The following is a 25,027-nucleotide window of genomic DNA, read 5'->3' on the forward strand; positions in this document are numbered from 1 at the left end:
CTCAGTTCAAAATGCAGAAATCACCGGTCTTCTGTGTCCTTCGCACTGGGAGTTGGAGACTGCAGCTGTTCCTATTCGGCCATCTTGCTCCGCCCACCGTAAAATAGATCCCAGAGAGGCTAGGGGTGCTGACGGGAAGCTGGAAAGTCCGGAATCAGCAGGGGCCTCAGCCAGCAGAGTACAAAGTCATCTTTAAACATTTATTTAAATTATGTGTTTTAAACTCAATTATACTCAGTACCTGAACCCCAGCATATTCAATGTTAATCTCATTTCCTTTTTTTTTTTTTTTTTTTTTTGAGGCGGAGCTTCACTCTTATTGCAGTCTGGAGTGTAATGGTGCCATCTCGGCTCACCACAACCTCCACCTCCCGGGTTCAAACGATTCTTCTGCCTCAGCCTCCCAAATAGCTGGGATTACAGGTATATGCCACCATGCCCAGCTAATTTTGTATTTTTAGTAGAGATAGGGTTTCTCCATGTTGGTCAGGCTGGTCTCAAACTCTTGAACTCAGGTGATCCGCCTGCCTCGGCCTCCCAAAGTGCTGGGATTACAGGCCTGAGCCACTGCGCTCAGCTAATCTATAATTTCATAATCTCTGTTGGTATATACATAAGGAGAATTGTTACAATTACAATTGGCTTTGGATCTTCCCAATTAACTTGCAGTCCAACAACTCAAGTAGGGCTAAGGACTAGTATAGCAATGAGTTATGACTGATAACTTAAGATTCGACAAAAGCTTTAGCATATGTGCTTTACAGTTGATTTTTAACTAATATGTACAATTTCTTATAAATAAAGTTGAAAACATATATACATTACAAATAATGCTGAAACCGCATGAAATGCTATTATAGAGGTGAATGCAACCTGCTCTGGGAGCACAGAAGAAGTAAATCCCTGCTGTGGAAGTCAGGTAGCCCTTCACCAAAGAGGCAGTGTTGAAGCTGGTCTAGTGCAACAAGCAGGAGATCCAGGTGGAAAAAGGTAAAGGACATTTTAGGCAGTATGTGAAAAAGCTTAGAAATGTGACATAGAATCTCCACAGACCAGTAGAAAGTTTGATGTGACTAGAACTTAAAGTAACAGCAGAAAAATTGGGAAGTTAGACTGTGCATGTCAGGTTGAGATGATTATGCTCTGTCCTGTATTGTCGTTTAAGGGAAAATAACGAAAGTATTTCATCTGGGCAGTGACATGATCAGATCTTTCTCTTTGGGAATATCTCTGCTGTTCAAAACACTGGACTCAAGAAAACCACTTAGGGGTTCCTGCAGTAGTTCACACCAGAAATATGGAAAGTCTAAACCAGGGATGACCAATCTTTTGGGTTCCCTGGGCCACAGTGGAAGAAGAAAAATTGTCTTGGGCCACACATATAATGCACCAACACTAACAATAGCTGGTGAACTAAAAAAAAAAAAATCATCAAACAAATCTCATAATGTTTTAAGAAAGTTTATGAATTTGTGTTGGACTGCATTCAAAGCCATCCTGGGCGGCATGTGGCATGCGGGTTGTGGGTTGGACAAGTTTGATCTAGACTATCAGTGGGAATGGAGAGGAGGGTGAAGGTGGAAGGTCTTTAAGAGTTAGACTGTTACCCCCATGAGGGCAGGAACCATGTGTGTTCTATCCAACTTTGACCCATAAAGCTCTCTACTTCTCTGCTCCAAGTGACAAGGCCTCTTTCTGGCAAGATCCCTATCGTGTTCATCTTACTACTTGGATTTTGCTGTCCAATGTAACAAGCCCATTCATTGCCTCTGGTGCTATTGGATACATATAATTGTCAAGAGTGAAGTAAGTTAAAAAAAATAGACTAAATTTCTTCACCCATTTTTACTTTTCCATATGCTGTTTTGTTCCATATGACCATTTAGGTTATGCTGGAAGAATAGCTATATTTTTAGTGGATGGATATAACTTGCCCCATTTCAGAAAGTAAGCTAACACTGTGACATACTTTTTAGCAGTTTTAAAAAATGAAATGGATTCAAATGTACAGGTATGAAAAGATTTCCAAGAAGTACTTTTTTTGTAAAGTAAGTTATGGAACAATATGCGATAATATATTAAACAGGGAAAACATGTAAATCAGAATGATATATTTTATGTATCCATTTAATCATGGAAATGCCCCAGAAAACAATATGAAAAGGTGTACTTCAAATTGATAAATATGGTTACCTCTGGGGTGGAGCAGGGAATTGTTCAGTTAATCCTGAATATTTTGCCACAAAAAGATTAAAAAAAAAAAAAAAAAGAAGAAGAAGAGGGAGGAGAAAACGGTAAGGGGCAAGATGAGGAAGAAGAAGTAAATCAGACAACAGTACAGCTCTTTCAAGGCAGAACATTCCTTGCTCTAGGCTTACATTTGTGAAAGGCAAAAGAAATTAGGAAGTATATCTTTGTTTACCACTGGGAAACAAAGATTTGGTTTCATGGATTATTTTTATTATAGCTGCTGAAGTGAGTGATAAAGTACTGCAATGTATCTAATACTCAATTTTGAAATAGAATATCCATTTGTAAACGCAGGCCTGCCCTTGATTTGAATACCTATGAATGCAAGCCAACAATTTAAAATTCCACATGCATGGTCTTCCAGTTCTAAAGCAGGAGAAATAATACTTACCCCTAAAAAATATGTTGAGGAGACAAATGACAGATGTAACCAAAAGATCCGAGCTCTTTTGAATTTTATGTAAATATAAGATAGGATGTCCTGGTATAATCTTTACATATATGCATAAACTTAGAGACACAGGGTATCTGTTACATAATGTTTACCAATTTTAAATGCACAAATTATTGTTTAGGGTAATGTTTCATAACCCTTGGGTCAATATTACCAAAAACCAACAATCAGTTTTTTCAGTTTTGGATTTCAAAAAGCCTCCTTTCAGATTTAAATTGAATAGGAAACCATTATTTTTAGGGCTTAAAAACACGGTGGTGTCCCCTTAGAAACCTCCAATTAGTAGCAGCCATTGTCTAATTAGGTGAAAATAATAATCTATCCATTGTTATAAAAGCAAGATATGATAATTCAAGTGTGTTTCCAGATGCCAGTGAATTGCTGGAAAGCTGCAAGTTTAACTTTCCGCTCTGATAGAGTTTTAAAAGAGGTCAGGGTACATTTTACCATAGTGTCTAGCAATGTGAGTTTATTCAGACCTTTGGCAGACATTCCTGCACACTCAAGCTAAATCAATGAATCATCCATTGTTGGCCAGCTCCGCTCTCAGTTGCTAAGAGGTTTTTCAAGCATACTAAGACTTTATTCTACATAGTCTGTAAAAAGGGCAAACTGTATTAAATTTTTAAATATCTCATCTTTCCTAAATTAGTAATTAAAATTTTACCCAGAATTTTAATACTGGGGCGATGGGAAAGTCTGTGAGCAGCTGGAGGACTTTCTACTTGGGAAAATACATGAGAAAACTTCCTGCTCATAACTCTTCAGAAATATGTGTGTGGAGGAAATGGAAACATTTAAAAAGTGGACACATGAAAAACAAAAACTCAAGGAGGAAGGTCTAAACTCTCTTAAAGAAATATAATGCGTTTTTGTTCTTATATATTTCCAATGAAAGACGTTTTCTTTAAATTTTGTTAAATGTACCCTAATTTTCCTTGTTTCTCTTTAAGTCATACAGACCCTTGTAATTTAGCATTGTATTTTAAAGCTTTAATACAATAGTTTTTAAAAACATATAAATTCAAAACTACCATGAAATAAAGGAATGTAATTTTTTCAGCTTGCTCTTTATGAATGTTTATAGTATATTCTTTTCTCTATATGTAATAATAGTGCATCATATACTAAAAAACTGAAGGAGTGGATTTTTACATGTTCTCACCACAAATAAATGATTAGTATATAAGGTAAGCCATATGCTTGATTCAACCATTCCACAATGTATACGTATTTCAAAACATAATGCTGTATGCCAAAGACATACACAATTTTTGTTAATTAAAAAATTAATTTTTTAAAAATGTATACTGTGTTCTATATGTATCCTTCTTGAATATTTCAAGTTTTAAAACATAACAGTTGTTTTATTTATTTTCTCTTTGGACTTAGTGATGATTTCACATTATAGAGAATCTCATAATTTATCATAGAGATTACTATTTCATTTTGCTGAGAGGACGGGGATAATTTGGACTACAAATTTAAAAAGAGAAAAAAATCAAGTATAATGTATCTTAAAAAAATATTTTTAAGTTTATTGGATCCAGATGTAGTGATGAGGAAAGCTGCTCTTCTGTATTTCTTAGTTTCTCAAGATAAAATTCTATTTCATAAATCTCTATGAGGACTGTCTCAAATATTCTAAAAGAAGCTTTTCAGATATAACGTGGCTTTTGGAATTGGACAGGCCTGGTTGCTCCATGTTCTAGATAGTGTTGCCTTGAACAAATTACTCCTCATCTTTGGGCTCCAACTTCCACATTTATAAAGTAAACATAATAATGCACACCACCACGGGTGGTTATGGAATTCAAATGAGGAAATATGGTAGGTAGTCCTGGCACATAGTGGGTCCTGGATAAATTTCAGTTCTTAGCTTCTTTAAAACTGTTGGAGGCTAATATCCACGTGCTCTTAAATACGGCCAAACCTCTTTATTTTAAGTTGGCAACATAAGTGTTTGGTTTTACTTCTAATTTCAAAAGAGATGTATTTGAGTGAGTGACTGAGAGCATTCATTACATGAGGGCAGCTTAGAATAAGAGGACAGGGGATAGTCTTGCACCTTGGCCTTCTTTCTTGCAGAGAAACAAAACATTTGTGATTCTTGGGTTCTTGTCTCCCCTCTCTCTCTGAGGCGCTCTCTTTTTTCATAGAGGACTCCACCTTCTCTCAAGACTTGTATTCCAACATGCTATCTCCAGTTTACTATTCACTGCTATAAAGCAGGGCTTTTTTTTTTTTTTTTTTTTTTTAGGGCATTTTTTAGATCCAGCCAAGGACGAAGCCTTTCCCAGCCAAATGCGGAGCAGGGAATGGACCATGCCTTGGTACGCCCCTGCTCCTCTTGATCCAGAACATGACTTTTTAAGACTTTAAGCTTACAGAAAAAATAAGGTGTGACCTCCATTTACATGCTTAAGCTTCCTGACACCTGTGTTTATTTAAAGGAACCATCTCCATGTCTGTACTCACAACCTGATGATGCACGCCCTCTATAGAACCAAGTATAGTGTTTTTACAGAAAGTTTTTCAATAGCAAGGAAAAAACAAGATCTTTTCCTCAGGTGCTTGACTATTTCCCTCTGTAATCTTAGATACAGTTTAAATCCTATTTCTTTTAGGTAATATTTGTTATATTAGATGTTGGAGGCTAATATCAGCTAATAAATAGACCCATGTGGCCTATTTATTGAATTAAACTGAAGAGAATTGCTAGCATGTCTGCTCTTAGGATACAGTAGTATGAAGTGGCAGCTACATAAAACTGATTACTCTGGTGGCCCCTGCCTAAAGGGAGAAGGCCTCGTACAACTCAACAGTGATATCAGCAAAATAACATGTCTATCCTTGTCAAGAGAGAAAACAGGGTTGAAAATGACAGAATGAAGATGTAATACTCAAGCTTTCTAGGGCAGATTGTAGAGTATGGCAAAAATGAAGCAAAACAAAACCCAAAGGAAAGAAGTTTAGATTTAATGCCTAAAGAAGTGGCGTTTCCTCAAAGAAAGTCCACATGAACTGACTTAAGTTGCAGTGATGGGGGTCAGTGAGAACAGTACACAGAGCAACTCCTGTGGCTTTCTGTTAGAGCTTCACCTTGCAATTGTAATTTTTATATAACTTGAGAGAGAGAGAGAGAGAAAGACAGACAGAATTTCCCTCACTTTCTGAATCATGGCTCAGAAGTGTGTTATAAAACACCAAGAACGGAAAAGCTATTACGTGGAATATAAAGAAATACTTGAGTCTACAATATCATTGAACTCTTGGATTCAGTTTCAGCAGACATGCTCTGTATTCCCACAAGAGTCTGGAAAATGAACTCCTATTTTTTTTTCTGTCTGGAGCTGCAGTTAGTGTTATTATTTGCTCCATGGCTCAATCCGGGTCAGACTGTTCTTCAGTAACACAGGTGGATGTTAAAACAGGGAATCTGTTGAAAAGATTGCGGAGGAACTGCTTCCCAAAAGCAGTTCTGGATGGCAATTTGATGGCAGTCAGCTATGGTAAGGACAAATGAAGCTTAGCAGTACCTTCTAGAATGTGGTCTTTCAGGCTTTGTCAGCTGCAATCCTACAGGCAGAAGTTTCATGTATAATGGGTCAATATGAACTGGTGGCATCCTCTAAGAAGTGGATTCTAGAAATGGAGGTCATTAAATGCTCACTACTTGCTAATTGTGATGTTGATCTGCATTTTTCTGTTTAGCTTTATTGGTGAAATATGATATGTAGTTCTTAAAGAAAAATTCCATAAGCCTTTTTTTTTTCTTTCGTATGGGCTTAAAAATATTTTAGAAATTTGTAAAAACTAGTTATAGAAATATTCATGATCCTACTAAAAGTGGCAGGAGGAATATAGTTATGGTTTAAGATACAGAAATTGTTTTGTGCTAGTGTTTTATTGTCAGCAATTACATTGTTAAAATGTAACAGGTAAATTTTGCCAAGAGTACATGTATCCATTTGTAAGTAAGCACACAGGGAAAACTATTTTAAATGTTCTACCCATTGAATTATTTTTTCTAGTAAACAACTCGACATAAAATAGACTAAAACATCCATTTATTTTAACAACTATGTTAAATTACAGATTATGGTCCAAAATAAAATTTGAACTGATTTAATACATAATTCAGTTTTGGGGGAAAATAGATATTTCTCCAGCTGAGAATAGACTATATATTTTTTCTTTTGTGAATAACTTATTTTACCTTTAATAAGTTTAGGACTTGCCTAAACCACAGCCAGCCTTAAGAATTCTTTATTCAGAAATATTCAACATTATATTGACTAAGGAGCAACTTGGGGGTTGACAAATAGATCAGTATTTCAGTTTCTGACTTTAGACTATTTTTAAAATAAAGTGCTGAGAGTTCCAATTGAAAAATTGCAAATGCTCCAGGACACTGTGCCTGGAAATAAGATTCCTGAAGAGTAGAGCCTAGGGATGTTTAGGCAACTGTTACAGAAACAGGCCTTCAAGTACATTTTAAGTACAATGTGTCTCGCACGTTTTGAATGATTCTTTTCAGATTTTTTTTTTGGATATAACTATTCTGTTTTACTTTACATGCATGTATATACACACACATATATGTATATGTGTATATGTGTACATGCATGTGTGTGTCTGTGTATATATATGTATATATATATGGTAAATCTAGGAGTTTACATATCCAAGGGAAAATTTTCCTCAAACTTGGGATTGTTACTCACCAGATCGAACATTAGCAGGCCCTAAGGGACAGTCCCAGTCCACAGCCAACACACACTGATCCCTTCTTATCACTTGGAACAGACACTCCTCCACGGGTACATACCCAGCATTCTTAAGAAAACGGGTATCTGTTGAAGTTAAACTAATATTTTTGGAGCAAAAAATGAGAATTGTCAGAAGATTTTTATTAATTGTGTTTTCTAGAAATGTAGTCTTAGTTCAGCTATTTACCAGAAAAATACACAAAGCATTTTTATATCTTAGTATTGATAACTGAAATTATACATTTCTGAAGAAAATATCAAATCTGAGATAAAAACAGCATGGTAAATTAATTTGTACTGAAAATGTTTTTGAAAATATTTTGCCTATAAAAATAGTTTGACAAGTAGTCTTGTTTGCTATAGTTGAAAGACTCTGCTTGAAGTAAAGCATTCATGCTTAGACCCTGGCTAGAAGAAAGAAATCAGGGGCAGATTTTTAAAAAGACCATACTTTCAGGTCTGGGCACAGTGGCTCACACCTGTAATCCCAGCACTTTGAGAGGCCAAGGCAGGAGGAACACTTGAGGCTAAGAATTCAAGATAAGCTTGGGCAACATAGTCAAACCCTGTCTCTACCAAAAAAAATTTAAAATATTACCTAGGGGTGGTGGTTGTGTACCTGTAGTCTTAGCCATTTGAGGGGCTGAGGCAGGAGGATTGCTTGAGCCCGAGAGTTTGAGGCTGTAGTGAGCTGTGATTGCAGCACTGCCTGGGTGACATAGCAAGACCCTGTCTCTAAAAAAATTAATTAAAATAAAAGTAAAATACATCACCTTCAGAACACATTAAAAAGGAACTAGATGCAAAATAGTTTTGAAAATGTTTTCTTTCAAGTAAGATAGTAAATGTGCTTCTTTTTAAAACAAAATGACGTATAACTGAAAATCTGATTCTACAGTTCAATAATAGGAATTTTAAAAGAGCTCAAAAGCTGCTTCTTGGTCAGATGCAGTGACTCATGCCTGTAATCCCAGCACATTGGGAGGCTGAGTTGGGTGGATCACTTGAGCCCAGGAATTTGAGACCAGCCTGGACAACATGGTTGATGAAACCCCATCTCTACAAAAAAATTGTTAAAAATTAGCTGGGCATGGTAGTGTGTGCCTGTGGTCCCAGCTACTTGGGAGGCTGAGATAGGAGGATCGCTTGGGTCCAGGAGATCAAGGTGACAGTGAACCTTCGTCATGCGACTGTACTCCAGCACGGGCAACAGAGTGAAACCCTCTCTCAAAAAAAAAAAAAAAAAAAAAAAAAAAAAACAAGAAAAAAGAAAAGCTGCTTCTCTGAAAATTCAAGGTAAAATTATATTTCATCCTCATTACGATTCCTTTTCCTAAAAGTAAATATAAACCATGCTATTCTATTCTGTATGTGCTATTTAGACTATCTTTATCTGATGTAGTTAGTCATTCTCTACTGCTCCCAGGAAGTGAATAAATCCAGGTAAAAAGAAGATACCAATAATGAAAGATTTCACTTTTCATGAATGTTTTCACAGTAGGCGCCCTCTTCATTTTAGAGGTGTAACCTCTTGGAGAAAAGGATCAGTTCCTGTAATTTTATTGCTAGACTGTGTCAACACAGTGTATTATGAAAGCTACATTTAAGCAGCACCAAGATCGTCTTTTAATGATGAGAGATGGTGTTAGTCTGCTGTACTCAAAAGTGTTCACTCTTTAGCCCAATGTTCTGGTACTATATAAAGCTTTAGAAACCCTGGACATTTGCCTATGATGTCTTTGAAGAAGGCAATCACATTGTGGGCATGGATCATATCTCTCTGCTTACATTTTTATGGTTTTCATTTATGTACCATTGTACTGCAGAAGGGATAGAAGGCAGCTTAGGATATATACAATAAAGGTAGAACCAATCAAAAGATGGGTACAGGAATAAGATAAAATGATTACCATTAGGTGGAGCCAGGAACACAATATACGATCTACACACTGTTATAGATGGGTCACAAATTCCACTGAAAGTTTTCTAACCAGCAGCATAAAGAAGTGAACCTGGTAGGTATTTTAGTCTATGAGGACCTAAAGATACAGGCAGGTCGGTTTCTGAGAAGTGAAAATATGATTGCTACTAAGCTCAGAGAAAAATTTCTTCCTAGGGATCACATGTGGATGGTGTATAACGATATAAATAGCATCATCTACCACATTTTTACCAGTAGGTACAGTTCAGTTAATTCAATAGTATAGAAAGTAAACTCTCTAATTCAGATGTACATTTTAGAATTTCTGCAAGAGTAGGCCAGGCACGGTGGCTCACATCATAATCCCAGCACTTTGGGAAGCCCAGGTAGGCAGATCACCTGAGGTCAGGAGGTCATGACCAGCTTGGCCAACATGGCAAAATCCTCTCTCTACTAAAAATCCAAAACACAACAACATAAAAAAGCGAGGCATGGTGGCACACACCTGTAATCCTAGATACTTGGGAGATACAGGCAGGAGAATAGCTTGAATCCAGGAGGTGGAGGTTGCAGTGAGTCGAGATTACACCACTGTACTCCAGCCTGGGCAACAGATAGAGACTCTGTCTCAAAAAAAAAAAAAAAGAAAAAAGAAAAGAATTTCTGCAAGAGTAGACTATGTGTCCTTCAGGTAGTCCTCCCTGATTGTTTTTGATAAATAATGCCAGTGAGCTCAAGGTTTTTTTGCTCAACAATTGGCTAGGATACAGCAAAACAAGGCCAAGATTCTCCAAAGAAAAAAATATTTGAGTCCACTTGGGCATTTCAAGAACAAAATTACAATAGATTTAGTTTTAAAGAGCACAGCTGGCTTTATTGCAGTTCTAGAATCGGGCAACATTTTATGTCATAAAATACAATAAATTTGCTAGTGAGTTGAACAGAAGGGGTTGGTTTTATAGACAGGGCTAAGGAAAGCAAAAATGAAGAACAAAAAACAGATCGATTATTTCAAAATTACTTTCCTTGAAAGGCAGGGACAGGGAGGCAGAAAAATAGAAAGATTGGTTAGCATCAGATTACTTTTAAGGATTAACACAGAGGGAATTATTATCCTACTGACTGAAGATTGATACTGGCCTATTTGGGAAATTGGCTGCTATCTCTCCTGCTTTCTTGGAAGGTCATATAACAACTTAGTTTCAGTTTGGTGATGTGGAACTTCAGCATGGATAACTCCATTTTGATTTTTATTCAAGTCTGTTGGGACTTAATCCTGGAGCTGTGGGGCCTAGTGCAAGAGCTTAGTCCAAAACAATGGCCTCCTATATTTTTTATTTAACAATTTTCCCCTTTCGGTCACGCTTTCATCTAGGTGAGTGCGTGACCAAAACTAAGAGCATTAGTGCTACTCTTATCATCATGTTGGGTTTCTGGTCTCTACAAGTCATTCATAGGTTATGGTGTACTCATCATCATGTATTTCTTTGAGTTTTTGTCATTCTAGCAGAAAAGAGACTCTTCGGTGTTTGATGAATGACTGCGTACAAACTTTTAAAACTTTTTGAGAGGATGTCATGTACCAGAGAAGCTACTATTATGACTATCAGAAGGATAATGCCAGGAGTTTGGAGTATGCTTCTTTATCTAGTATCCCCCTAAAGTAAACCAACTGAAATTAAGTAGATCAAAGAATGAGCCAGGCCAGATACTCATTATATCTATGGGTGGCAAGCAGTATTAGCAATTGCACAGATTTCTACCTGTTCAGTCGGTAGCAATTCTATCACCTAGCATTGCAGGAATGGGTTACACTAAAGCAGAGAGTACTAACTCTGTAAAAGAGATCACTAGTACAATTTGAACAAACAGTTGCATTAGGAATGTTGCTGAAGTTACCCACTAGGTGGACTAAAGGATCTCAGGTTTTTGAAAGATTCAGATTTGACATAACAGATTCAACATGCTGTCAGATTACCCACAAAAACTAAGGACTGTGAAACTTCAACCATAGCCTTATTCTGCCAAGTGAAAGAAGTAGGCATAAGCAAGGAAAAATTAAGAGGGGTAAGAATATTTTAAGAAGTCTTCATCTGAGGGTCTTGTTAAAAGCTGTCCATGGCATGCAGTTAGCAAATTCTCATCCTGGTTTGCAGTTTGAATGTCCCTGGTTGTGGCATTAGATATTCTGGTGAACTCTCTGTATGGCAAACACATCACATATGAGACTTGTCCCTTGAAATTTATATCAAGTTGTCCAGTTTAGCACTTTTGCTCTTTGAAGCTAGATACTGGAGGGCACTAAAAGAATTCAGGATCCAGTCCAGTCTAGGGAAAAATAAACAAGGCTACAGTCTACTAAAAGGTATACTATAGTTTTTCTTTTGCAACATAACTTTTCTCTCTATAGTCACCCCCATTTCTACCAAAGATAATCAGAGTAAGACTAATTTGTTTGCAAAATAAGTTTCGTCTCATTAAACTTCACCTGATTATTTTATATAAGTACAGCAAAAATAACCACATAGTTCTTTTTAAATTTGCTTTGCTAGAAATTTTGACAAGGAAACTCAGATTAGACTTTAAAAAAAACCTCTCATCACTAGGAAGCTAAACCAAGGCCAACATCAGACTTTGTCCATGGTTTTCTAGTATCTTGAGGTTCCTAAGCCTGCCAGGAAGTGACAACTTTTTACTCACTCTAATGCTGTGTGTTAGTCCATTTTACATTCCTTTAAAGGAATATATGACACTGGGTAATTTATGAAAAAAAAGGTTTATTTGGCTTACAACTTTGCAGGCTGTATAAGAAGCATGGCACCAGCATCTCCTCAACTTCTGGTGAGGTCCTCAGAAAGCTTTTATTTATGGTGGGAGGCTAGGGGAGTCAGTGGAGTCACATAGCGAGAGAGGCCTCCCACCAGGCCCCACCTTCCACACTAGGGATCAGATTTCAGCATGAGATTTAGAAGGGATAAACATCCAAACTGTATCACACTGGGAATCCTTGAAACCAGGCATTCTATTAATTCTCAAAAATATTACACTTCAGTCAGAGCCTTGGTAATTAAACCAGTGTTTCCAGTTGTATCATGTAATACAGACAGCAAATTCTTTTTGAGCTTATGAACATAATCATATTAAGGAGAAAGATGGAATGTTTCGATCTTTGTTGATGAAAGTGTACTCTACCAAACTGTTGTGAGTTAGAGACAGCTTTAAAAAATCGTTTCTTAAATCTGGAAAATAAAACATTAAGAGAACCAGCAGTGTGTTAAAAAGCTATAAGAACACATAATTTTTCCTCATCAATTTTTCAGTCTAATGTAATTAATCCCTGCTCTGTTTGATCTTAGTTAACAGTTTCACTAATCTATCAGTTTCTTTCTTTGAGTTCTACAAATTCTTACCCAATCCAGTGCTATCTCAAAGTTATCACAAACCTGTACTTGTCAGAATTTTTTCCATTCTTTCCATGAACTTCTTTGAAGATTATGGTTGTTGCAGAAAGCTTTCAGAACAGCATCAGAATAAAGCAATTAACTGAGGACAGTAAGACTTAAAATAGCCATCATTAAAAACTTGATGAGAGTCCATAACTGACAAAGAAATTGTGTTATTTCTGTGGCATACAACATTTTATCATAATAACCAAAATTATGATTGATTTCTAGAAATTTAATGCAATTTTGAAACTTTTTTTTTTTTTTTTTTTAAGACCAGGTCTCACACTGTCACCCAGCCTGGAGTACAGTGATGTGATCATGGCACACCGCAGCCTCTGCCTCCTGGGCTCAGGCGATCCTCCCACCTCTCAGCCTCCTGAGTAGCTAGGACTACACCTGTGTGCCACCATGCCTGGCTGCTCTTTGTATTCCTTGTAGCAGTAGGGTTTTACCATGTTGCCCAGGTGGTCTTGAACTCCTGGACTCAAGCAGTCTGCCCACTTCAGCCTCCCAAAGTGCAGGAATTGCAGGTGTGAGCTACCACGCCTGGCCTGAATAAATATTTTAATAACATATCTATACAAATATAAGGAAAAGAAGGTTAAACGTTATTTCTTATTGACAGTATTTCCCATATAATTTAACATATCAAATAAACTTAAGTGGTTTAATATCTCTCTTTTGGACTTCCAGGTGGCTGTGGTTTGGATGTTTGTCTCCCAAATCTCATGTTGAAATTTGATCCCCAATGTTGGAGGTGGGGCTTAATGGGAGGTGTTTGGGTCATGGGGGTGGATCCCTCATGAATGGCTTGGTGTCTTCTTTGAGACGAGTGAGTTAATGGAAACTACTAGTTCCTGTGAGAGCTGGTTGTTTAAAAGAGCCTGTCACCTCCCCACTCCTCTCTTGCTCCCTCTGTGGCCATGTGATCTCTGTACTGTGACTCCCTTTTGCTTTCTGCCGTGAGTGGAAGCTTCCTGTGGGTTTTGCCAGATGCCCAGTCTTCCAGCCAGCAAAATTGTGAGTCAAGTAAACCTCTTTTCTGTTAGGCAGGAATCTAGACCCAGCATGGCGGCGTTACCCGGCGTAGCAGGCCTTTTGTTAAAGACTCCCTTCACCCTTGTACACACCCACAGACTTAAATGCGTCAGAGTTCTGGCTGGGCAACCACACTCCCCCATGACCTGGAGGTCACCTGCATTCCACAAGTTCGTAAACAGCAGTTTCGGTTGACAGTTTCCAAAGACCCCTTCCTCATGACCCTTACTCAACTCCTGCCCTAGTAGTTTCAAGACCCCCCAGGCCCTGTTTGCACAACCAGCTTCCCTACCTCTCAGGCTATAAGAAGCCCCTACCCTCCTCCCTCAGCGTGACTTCCTCGGCCCACGCCTTTGGACCGAGGAACCTCGCCCGCAAACCCTAATAAAAGGCTATTCTCACTGCCATTTGCCTTGTGTCTTCGTTCCCGGTTCGGCTCCAGCCTCAGTTTACCTTTACATTTTCTTCATAAATTTTCCAGCTTTAGGTATTCCTTTATATCCACTCCAAAGGGACTAAGACAAGGGGACTTAGAATTTCATTTTGGAAAGTTTGTCAAAAAGATTCAAACACTTGATCAAAAATAGGATTACAGGTCACTGTGAAAATAATACTCATTTAACCACAGTGATAATTGAAATACTTCAAAAGAAGTTACATAGCTGTAGAAAATCTTAACTCTTATAATAAAGAGAAGACTCAGTTTTCCTAAGTAATTAATGACCTAAGAAAGAAAACATGAAGCACAAAAATTATTTTGACAAAATACAGAATCTTTCTTTTCTAGGCCACATATCTAAAAAGTCTCACAATTTTTTAATAAGATCAGTACTTCAAGAAAACCTTGTTTTAAAAATAAAACTTAATTTTTAGAAAAATCTAAACATAATTCTTTCTTAATTTTAGCCAACTTGATCACACTCAAAATTCCTTTCATTAGATTCATCTTCCATAAATCTAAACCTTGCGAAGACCTCCTGCAGCTTGCTCAAACCTTCAGTTTTGTCCCATGCATTCTACTTTTTCTTTTCTTTTTTTTTTTTGAGATGGAGTCTCGCTCTTGTTGCTGAGGCTGGAGTGCAATGGCGTGATCTCAGCTCATCGCAACCCCTGCCTCCCAGATTCAAGCGATTCTCCTGCCTCAGCCTCCTGAGTAGCTAGGATTACAGGCATGTGCCACCACACCCAGCTAATTTTGTATTTTTAGTAGAGACAGGATTTCTCCACATTTGTCAGGCCGGTCTTGAACTCCCAACCTCAGGTGATCTACCAGCCTTGGCCTCCCAAAGTGCTGGGATTACAGGCCTGAGCCACTGCGCCCAGTCTCTTCTTTTTTGTATTGAAACAACCACTCATTCTACCTTAGGGCAAAAATGTACTTTTCTTTTTCCCTTATCTTTCTGACCACACAAAATTAGTCTCCTTTCAACTTTCTGTACCAAAAATATATTCTCAGACTTAGAACTTTTTTGTATCTCTTTTTCATAATAGTTCCTTCCTGCCTTGTTTCCATTTTCTTCATAAATCTATATTGTGAAAAGCCTTTAACCTTTGAATTAGCTGAAATTACTCTTTTCTACAAAAACATATTCTCATGACTTTTTATAAATTTTCTCACCCAAACATATTTTACTTTCTCTTGGTATACTTTGCATATATAATTACATATATTAATTAGAATTTTTAACTTTTAGTAACCTTAATTTCTAGTGAAACCTAGGAAGTAAGCAATTTTGAGCTATTATATACCAACATTTTATGACAACACAAGGTAACAAAGTATCTATACTTTAATCATGTTTAGCAATTAATGTGTCAATACTCTAACTTACCTGGAAATAACTGACATTTCATGAATATTTATTACTTAATCATATGACTTTAAGATTATGTTACTTGAAGATTTTCGAAACTATGAAGAATTTATTTAAAACCTTTAACTGATTTACTTTCACCTAATTTACTTGTTCTTGACAGTTATGCTTGAATTGGTCGTTAAATAAAGCTAGCCATTATCTCAAGTCATTTCCTTGTTAACCATTTTTACAGTATGCCGATGTTAGTTGCTACCTGAGCAAGAGCCCTAAAGTTAAATACAAGTTTATTTTGCTGGTCAGAAGACACAGCTGTTTTATTGAACTAGTCTTACTTACCAAAGATTTACCTGTCACATGAACTGAAAGGTATTTGAGGTAGTCTCTTAGCCTGTTTTCTTTTGCTGTAACAGAATACCAAAGACTTGGTAATTTGTAAAGAAAAGTGGTTTATTTAGCTCATGATTCTAGAGGCTGGAAGTCCAAGATGGGGCAGCCCATCTGGTCAGTTTTTGGTGTGTGTCTCATGTTGCATCATAACATGGTGGAGAAACAGAAGGGAAAGCAGGCATGGAAAGGGGATAAAACACAGGCGTGACCTCACCTTATAACAAACTGTTCTCCTTTGAGAACTAATCCAGTATTGCAGAATTAACCCAGTCTCAGGAGAAAGATATTAATCTATGTGATTGACCTAATCATCTCTTAAAGGCTTTACCTTCCCACACTGTTACACTGGCAATTAAATTTCAACACGAATTTTGGTGTGGACAAACCACAGCAAACCATAGCAGTTAGTGCAGTTTTTCTGATAAAATATTATATTTTGTAGCTTACTTTTTCTTTAAGCCAATTAATTAAAGCTTTTTCATATATTTTGATAGCAAAATATCACATACCTATAACACATGTAGATATACAGACACACAGAAGCAGATCTTAGAGCTTTTATAAGATTCTCTATTTGCCAGTTTTTCAATAGTTTCTCTTTCTTCTTTAGACTGTCAATCTCCTGATTACCTATTCTGTTGTTTTTAAATTATTGTTAATTTTTTGTTAAATATATAAAATAAAATAAATACAAATAAAAATTTATTGTTAAATTATTGTTAAATATTTTTAAATTATTATTAGCTAGGTAACCCTAAGTTTGCACTTCCAAAGACATGACTCTTAGGTGAGATGATATAGAAAATTTACATCCCAAAGCACACAACTTAGATCTAAACACCATTATTTGCTGGGACAAGGGCAAAGAGTAAGACCCCATAAAACAAGATGGGCAGGAAAAGTGCTCTAAACACAGTTAAGGTTTGTTGTGTAAACTTTAAGCCAATGTCCTTCTCACTGTAAAATTTTCTAGTGGTTTTAGGTGCAGAGAAAGAGATGCCCTTAGAAATGGAGATTTTCTTTATAGATGTAAATTTCTTTTACAAAGAGTTTTTAAATAGCCAGCTAAATGTTAGAAAGTTGTATTTTGGAGACCAATTTTGTACAATAGGTAGTCATTTTAGATTGTTTCTTAATGGAATCACTGACTTCAGTGTAGAGCCCTCTAATGAATAGGACAAAGAAGGCATTTTCTTTGCCTGGACTCATGGATAGAACTGGATTTGATATTCCTCACAACTGAAATTTTCTTTTTTATTTTGAGTGAGAGGTTGTCCCCACTTTTATAAAAGTGGGGCTTAAACTGTATGACTTATGCCTCAGTCTCCTGATCTGTACACTAGAGGGTAATAATATCTCATTCAGATGGATATTTTAAGAAGTAAAGATGATATATAGTGTATAGAACAATGCTGTAAGTATTAGTTATTGATGTTGTTATTGCTATTAAGGATTGTCTTGTGTAAAATAAGTATTTTGTCTGAGGGAATAAAACAAAAGAATAGGCAAGTGAATTATTGTTATAGAGCAAAATGACCTAGGAGAGACCAAATACTAGGAATCAGTCAAGTATGTCAGATACTTAAGAGTGTCCTTGTCAAAGACCTTTGGAAACTACAGGACTTTTATTCTTATATCAGTCCCCATGAAGTCAGGATCTGTGAAGGGTCTGAGATTTTACCCCACTGGCAAGCCAACAGTTTAGCTTGTTACAGAAGACTGGTAACACCTACATCAGAGACAGAGGACTTTATTATTCACAGCACAGCAAGCAGCATGAGTGTCATGTTGGTGTCAATTCCCCACATCCTCCCAAAACTCATGAAGGTGACAAAGACAGGCATGGGTTTAAATGGGTGTTGTGTACGCAGTGGATTTGTGTCACATTTGAGGAACATTGAGTTTAGGGAACTTACTGCTTTTATAGTGAGCCATGAGGAAGGGATGGAGGAGGAGATGGAAGCTGCTTTACTTCATTTCTCAAGATGTTCACTGAAACACAACCCAGAGAAATGACCTGAGTAAAGAGTAATCAAGGCCTTGCATTCTTGACCCGGCAAGAAGCTAAGGATATTCAAGGTTCATTGTGAATTGTCCATCCCAATAACCTGGCCCCTTAGCCTGCTTGACAAGGGCTCTGAGAACTGCTTTGGGTTCTGCCCACTGATACCAATAACCAGGCTTTATATAGCTGGTGCTGAGGTCAAACAGCAGCAGTAGGACTATTAGCACCATCAGTTTTCAGCTTAGCTGAACCAGAGGTAAACCAGGTCCAGGCATTGAAGGGAATCTCTGTGAATCGAGGACCTTGTTGAGCCTGTGGATTTGTTTTAGGTGGCAGAGTGGGAGATAATGTATTCCCCAAAAGGATAGCTGCTACTTCATGCAAAACTGAGATGTCACTAGGGTCAGGCCAGCCATACCCTCAAACACATTATTTTCATTTGGCCAGCAAATGGACCCTTTCCTTGTAGTTGTATCGTAGTTGACCCACCTCAAAATGGGAATGTCAGGCCTGAGAGTCACAAGACATCCATGGGTCAGGGGTTCATTTTATTTCTTTTTTCTTTTCTTCTTTTTTTTTTTTAGACAGAATTTTGCTCCGTTGCCAGGCTGGAGTGCAGTGGCACAATCTCCACTCACTACAATCTCTGACTCCCTAGTTCAAGCAATTCTTCTGCCTCAGCCTCCCAAGTAGCTGGGATTACAGGCACATGCCACCATGCCCAGCTAATTTTTGTATTTTTAGTAGAGACGGGGTTTCACTATGTTGGCCAGACTGATCTTGAACTCCTGACCTCGTGATCCGCCCACCTCAGCCTCCCAAAGTGCTGGGATTACAGATGTGAGCCACCGTACCTGGCCCAAGGGTTCATTTTCTAACAAGGGCTCAGCAGCACTTATGTTATGAGTTGAATTGATGCCTTGTCAGAATTCATATGTTGAAGTCCTAACCCCTAGTACCTCAGAATGTGATCTTATCTGGAGATAGAGTCTTTAGAGTGGTAATCAAATTAAAATGAGGTAATTAGAGTAGGCCCTAATTCAGTATGACTGTGGCTTTATAAGAAGAGGAAATTTGGACATAGAGACATGCATACCAAGATAATACAATGTGAATATGAAGACAGCTATCTATAAGCCAAGGAACAAGGCCTAGCACAGATGCTTTCCTCATAGCCTTAGCAAGGAACCAACCCTGCAGATACCTTGATTTCAAGTCGCTAGCCTACAGAACTGAGACAATACATTTTTGTTGCTTAAGCCAAAAACAAAAACAAAAATGGAGTTAAAGTAGAATCTCAGAAATCACCACTAAAGAACTTATTCTTGTAACCAAACACCACCTGTTCCCCAAAACCTATTGAAATTTTTAAAAATTTTTAAAATAAATAGATAAAGTAGAAATCACAGTTGTGGTGTCTACCTACAGGATAATAACTGGAGCTTCCCCCAAAGGCCTGTCAATCCTGGTGGTCAACATGGAGATTATCAGAGGGTAGACAGCCTGTTTATAATGTTTTCCCTGGAAATATTTGGAGCAGTCTCTTTTCCAATGTCCTAGTTGCTTGCACCAATAACAACAGTTTTTTGGAAACTGTTTTTTCAGTCATTTATTAAAGAAGTGCCCCAGAGCAGGCCCAAAGGTCAGCCTAGGTTGTTTTTTGCCATCCAACTGAAATACTTTGGTAATGGCTTTCAAAACGTTATTTGCATTTTTTCCCTGCTTTCCATAATGGACCAGGTGGGGCTTGTCAGGTAATACCATTCTGCCTCTTTCACCCATTTTGTGGCTTCTCTAATTCTCACCAATATGTGTATTAGTTGGTTGAGATCAGATATTCTGGGGTTATAAGTTTCAATGAAGACCCTAAATTTTTCCTAAATTTTTTTTTTTTTTTTTTTTTTTTTTGAGGCGGAGTCTCGCTCTGTCACCCGGACTGGAGTGCAGTGGCCGTATCTCAGCTCACTGCAAGCTCCGCCTCCTGGGTTTACGCCATTCTCCTGCCTCAGCCTCCCGAGTAGCTGGGACTACAGGCGCCCGCCACCTCGCCCGGCTAGTTTTTGTATTTTTAGTAGAGACGGGGTTTCACCGTGATAGTCAGGATGGTCTCGATCTCCTGACCTCGTGATCCGCCCGTCTCGGCCTCCCAAAGTGCTGGGATTACAGGCTTGAGCCACCGCGCCTGGCCCAATTTTTCCTAAATTTTTATTTATTTATTTAGTTAGTTAGTTAGTTAGTTAGTTAGTTAGTTAGTTAGTTATGGAGCCTCACTCTGTTGCCCAGGCTGGAGTGCAGTGACATGATCATAACTCACTGCAGCCTCAAACTCCTGGGCTGAAATGATCCTCCCACCTCAGTCTCCCAAGTAACTGGGGTTATAGGCATGTGCCACTATACCTGGCTTCTCTTCAGAAAATATCTGGAGGTCTTCTGTAGGTTTAGGAAATTTTCAAACTATGACCCTTGGCTCTGTTTTTATCCAAAGAGTATCAGTCACTCAGGGATTATTTCCTGATTATTTCTTATAAGGAAACCATTTAACTGTGTTTTCAGAAAAGGAAGGCATTTAAGACAGAGTTAGTAGACTGATAATTCAGGCAAAGACAGAGGGGAGCAGAATAAGTCTTGTCAATGTTACTGTCCTTGGTATGACGATATCTCGCATTTTTAACTTTTTATTAACTCTTTACAATGAATTTTTTTAAAAAGCAATTTTAGAATCCTGTTGTCTGCTTGAGGCTTCTGAATGTCAATTAGAATAACAATCCCATTCTCTTTGCCTAATTATAGAAATTTGGGATTCAAGTACACTTATATGAATGGTCTTGTTCATCTGGAACATTCTGTATGGTAGCCATTGTAATTCTATATTATCTGTAGTAAGAGTTGATATTTGCAGCTTCCTGAGCCATAATTCTATATGTGAAAAAGGCAGGCATACTGGAAGACAGAGTTGTTAGATGTTTAGAAATTAAGGATCCCATTTTTATATTGGATTTTGGGTCTCCCAGAGCTAGGATGGCTTTGGCTCTAAGATCTCAGTGCTGAAGAAGAGAACAAATAAAGAGGCCCCTGCAGTAACAACCACTTACTGTGACTACCATCAATTATCTTAAAAGTTGGCACTGTGGTATGGGGGTGGGGGTGGCACCTCCATGCCCTCTTTGGGTACATTACCATCCCAGCACATCCATGTGTTCACCAACCCCAAAGCTTATCAAATTTTGTTGTTCAGAAGTTTTTATGGAGTCTAATCTCTAGTCCTTCCCCACTCCCCTTTCCTGGAGGTCAGTAGGTGACATGGTTTGGCTATGTCCCTACCCAAATCTCATCTTGTAGTTTCTATAATCCCCACATGCCCTATAGAATGTCTTGGGACAGGTGGGTGGAGTAAAGGATGGTGCAGTTGGGTTTTAAATCAGATTCACTCTACTTGCAGATCAGGCTGTGTTCAGTTCTAACTAGAAGGTAGGAGACCTTGCCAGTTCTCCAATTTGGCCATTACCAAGGGACCCCGGATAAAGCTGATATATGATCCCTATTTGTCATGTGTCTCTTCCTAATTAGCCATAAGGTAGAGAAGAGGTGGGAGGTGGTAACTGACACCCCTAACCACCAGCAAATAGGGTGAGGACAGTGAGGCAGTACTGGGCTTGACTTAACATAGAAGGATATGTGACCACATATTCCTTTCTGTCTTTTGACTTCAGATATAAAAATGACTAGAGTTTCTTTTCCTATGATAGGTAGTAAAAAAGATGCTTCTGGTTTTTGTTAGAAGAGGTCTTCTAGAATCATCAACTTTGATTACACATTCTTTTGCTCTTATCACTGAATTATATTAGCGTAACTGTAACAGAAATTGTTGATATTTTTTAATGGTGATCCCACTCTCTGAAATTCCCTCCCTAACACTTTTTGCTTCCATTGTCTTTTAGGGGGCTAAATCTATCTCCAGCTAGAACATGAGTTCCCTGAGGTCAAGGAGTTAATCTTCCTTGTGTCATAGTCATTCATCCCTTGCTCATTGATTCATTCCTTAAAACTTGTTAGCATCTCCTGTTTGTTAGGCACTGTGTCAGGGCCCATACATTACACGGTTATATAGGCATCAACATCAGAGTAGAGACTCTAGCCTCACAGAGCTCACAATCTCTCATGAAGCCCATCATGATGAGAGGATTTCAACTAAGTAAGTAAAGCATTGAGCACAGGGTCTGAGACAGCATTAGCCACTCAACACACATCTGTTCAGTGAATGGATAACTCAGCAGTGCTGGAAGTAGCACAGAGTTGGTATTCTGAGACTTTTGTATGGGATTGTCCAGACTCCCAGACTAAAATTTAATAGTTAGTAAATAATATTTATTGAACATTTACTGAGTAGATCACCATGCTAAGAGCTTTATAAACATCATTTTATTCATCACAACAACCCTTTGAGATAAAAAACAACTTTTATTTTGATGTTTTTCCAGTTTGTTTTTGTTTGTTTGTTTTGTTTTGTTTTGAGACAGGGTCTCACTCTATTGCCCAGGCTGGAGTGCATTTGATTTTCATTTTTAGTAGAGACAGGGTCTCACCCTGTTGTCCAGGCTGGTCTTGAACTCTTGGGCTCAAGGTATCCTCCTGCCTCAGCCTCCCAAAGTGCTGGGATTACAGGTGTGAGCCACCACACCTGGCCTAGAAACAACTGTTAATGATCATTTTATGGGTGAGGAAACTGAGGCTCAGAGTATAGTATCTTTCCCAATCAACTAGCAACTATCAGAAAAAGGATTTGAACCAAGTTATTTAATTTCAAAACCTGTGAATGTAATCATTTTGCTACATAGCCTCTGCGGGGTCGTCTATTTGAATTCCTTTAAGTGAATCCTGCGCTGGTGGAACTTTAAACAGACTGTCAGTCAGGATGCCAAATACTCCACACTGAAAGTAGACAGAAATAGCGTCATCAGGAGCACAGTGAAGGTGACACTTTCTCCTTTTTGACATTTTTCAGAGAGCCATTGGTTGTCCTAGAGTATTACTATACTAGGATTTACTGGGTGCCACATCCAGATAAGCCAAAGAGGAGATGGCTCTGGGTTGTTATAATGACATTTTTATGATTTTTTTCATGTAACATGTCATTTTACACTTTATTAAGTATTCTAATGATTCTGGACAACACATTTAGAAATGGAACTCAGAAAAGTGAGACAAATTTAGTGTGTTGTTTCCCTTTATGATTCCAATTGCATTTTTCATGGGTCACTGTGAACAAGGCTTACAATTATTTTTATATAATGACTTTTTCATTCACATTAATTCTGTAATCTCATAGTTTAATGACAATTACTGTCTATTGTATTTCTAAGACTGGTGTTCAAGAGAAAGTTTATTTTTTCTTAACAATAGTAGTAATGGTAAATAACTAAGATTGAGGGATCATTTTGTGTCAGGCTTTTCATTAAGGCTTTTTACATGTATTGTTTCATTTAATCATCATATCAGTCCTATGAGATAGTCACGGTTGTGGTCTCCAATTTACAGACAAGGAACCAAAAGTTGTAGAAGTTGAGTGATATAGTTTGGATGTTTGTGTCTCCAAATCTTATGTTGAAATTTGAATCCCAGTGTTGGAGGTGAAGCCTAGTGGGAGGTGTTTGGGTCATGGGGGCAGATCTTTCATGAAAGGCTTGGTGCCATCCTCAGAGTTAATAAGTGAGTTCTCACTCTATTAGTTCCCCTGGAACTGATTGTTAAAAAGAACTTGGCACCTCCCCAACCCTTGCTCCCTCTCTCTCACCATGTGATGTCTGCACACAATGACTTCTCCTTCCCTTCTGCCATGAGTGGAAGCAACCTGAGGCTCTCATCAGAAGTAGATGCTGGTGCAATGCTTCTTGTACAGCCGGCAGAACTGTGAGCCAAATAAACCTTTTTTCTTTGTAAATTACCCAGCCTCAGGTATCCTTTATAGCACCACAGGCAGAAAATTGGTACTGAGGAGTGGAGCATTGCATAAAAATACCTGAAAATGGGGAAGCAGCCTTAGAACTGGATAATGGACAGAGTTTGGAGGCCTCAAAAGACAAAAAGACAAGGGAAAGTTGGGAACTTCTTAGAGACGAGTTAATTGGTTTTGACCAGATTCCTGATAGAAATATAGATAGTGAAAGCCCAGCTGACAAGGTCTCAAATGGAAGTGAGGAACTTCCTGGTAACTGGAGCAAAGGTCACTTTTGTTATGCCTTAGCAAAGATCTTGGCTGCATTGTGTCCATGTCCTAGGGATTTGTGGAAGGCTGGATTTAATAGTGATGACGATGAAGGTTATCTGGTAGAAGAAATGTCTAAGCAGCAAAGCACTCAAGAAGTGGTGCAGCTGTTTCTAACAGCCTATAATCAGATATGGGAGCAAAGGAATGAGCTTAAGTTGGAATTTATATTTAAAAGGGAAACAGAGCAGAAAATTTTGGAAAGTTCTTAGCCTGCCCATGTAGTAGGAGAAGGAAAGAGCAGTTTTAGGTGAAATCCAAGGATGTGGCTGATCTATTGCTTGCTAGAGAGATTAACATGGATAAAAGGGAGCCAGGTGCTAATTTAAGGCAATGGGAAAAAGATCCTGAAGGTGTTTCAGAAATCTTTGAGATCACCTTTCCCATTACAGACCCAAAGACCTAGGAGGCCAGAGTGGTTTCGGGGCAGTGGCCCAGGGCACCACTGCCCTACACCACCTGAGGACACTACCCCCCAATCCCTGCTGCTTTTAGCTCCAGCCAGGTTGTCTGTCTGCAGGGTATAAGCCTTAATAAGCCTTGGTAGTTTCCACTTGGTGTTAAGTCTTCAGGCATGCAGAATGCAAGGGCGATGGAGGCTTGGCAGCTTCCACCTAGATTTCAGAGGATATATCAGAAAGCTTGAGTGCCCAGGCAGAAGCTTGCTGCAGGGTG

General features: G+C 38.2%; 1 protein-coding gene across 5 annotated transcripts in view; it reads left to right on the forward strand.

Moving 5' to 3' along the window:
- The window catches only part of DDAH1 (dimethylarginine dimethylaminohydrolase 1), a 259,984-nt gene that overhangs the window by 167,392 nt on the left and 67,565 nt on the right, over nucleotides 1-25,027 (forward strand). The window contains exon 1 of one of the 5 annotated variants that reach the window (XM_011956103.1): nucleotides 6,069-6,216. The exons of the other annotated variants lie outside the window; for them this stretch is intronic. Within the exon in view, the coding sequence (XP_011811493.1) occupies nucleotides 6,214-6,216 (3 nt within the window). The 5' untranslated portion in view covers nucleotides 6,069-6,213. Of the gene's footprint in view, nucleotides 1-6,068; nucleotides 6,217-25,027 lie in introns of those variants that run through there. 5 annotated transcript variants of the gene reach the window in all.

The sequence above is a fragment of the Colobus angolensis genome, unplaced genomic scaffold (genome assembly GCF_000951035.1).
Source record: "Colobus angolensis palliatus isolate OR3802 unplaced genomic scaffold, Cang.pa_1.0 Scaffold41, whole genome shotgun sequence".
NCBI classification, from domain to species: domain Eukaryota; kingdom Metazoa; phylum Chordata; class Mammalia; order Primates; family Cercopithecidae; genus Colobus; species Colobus angolensis.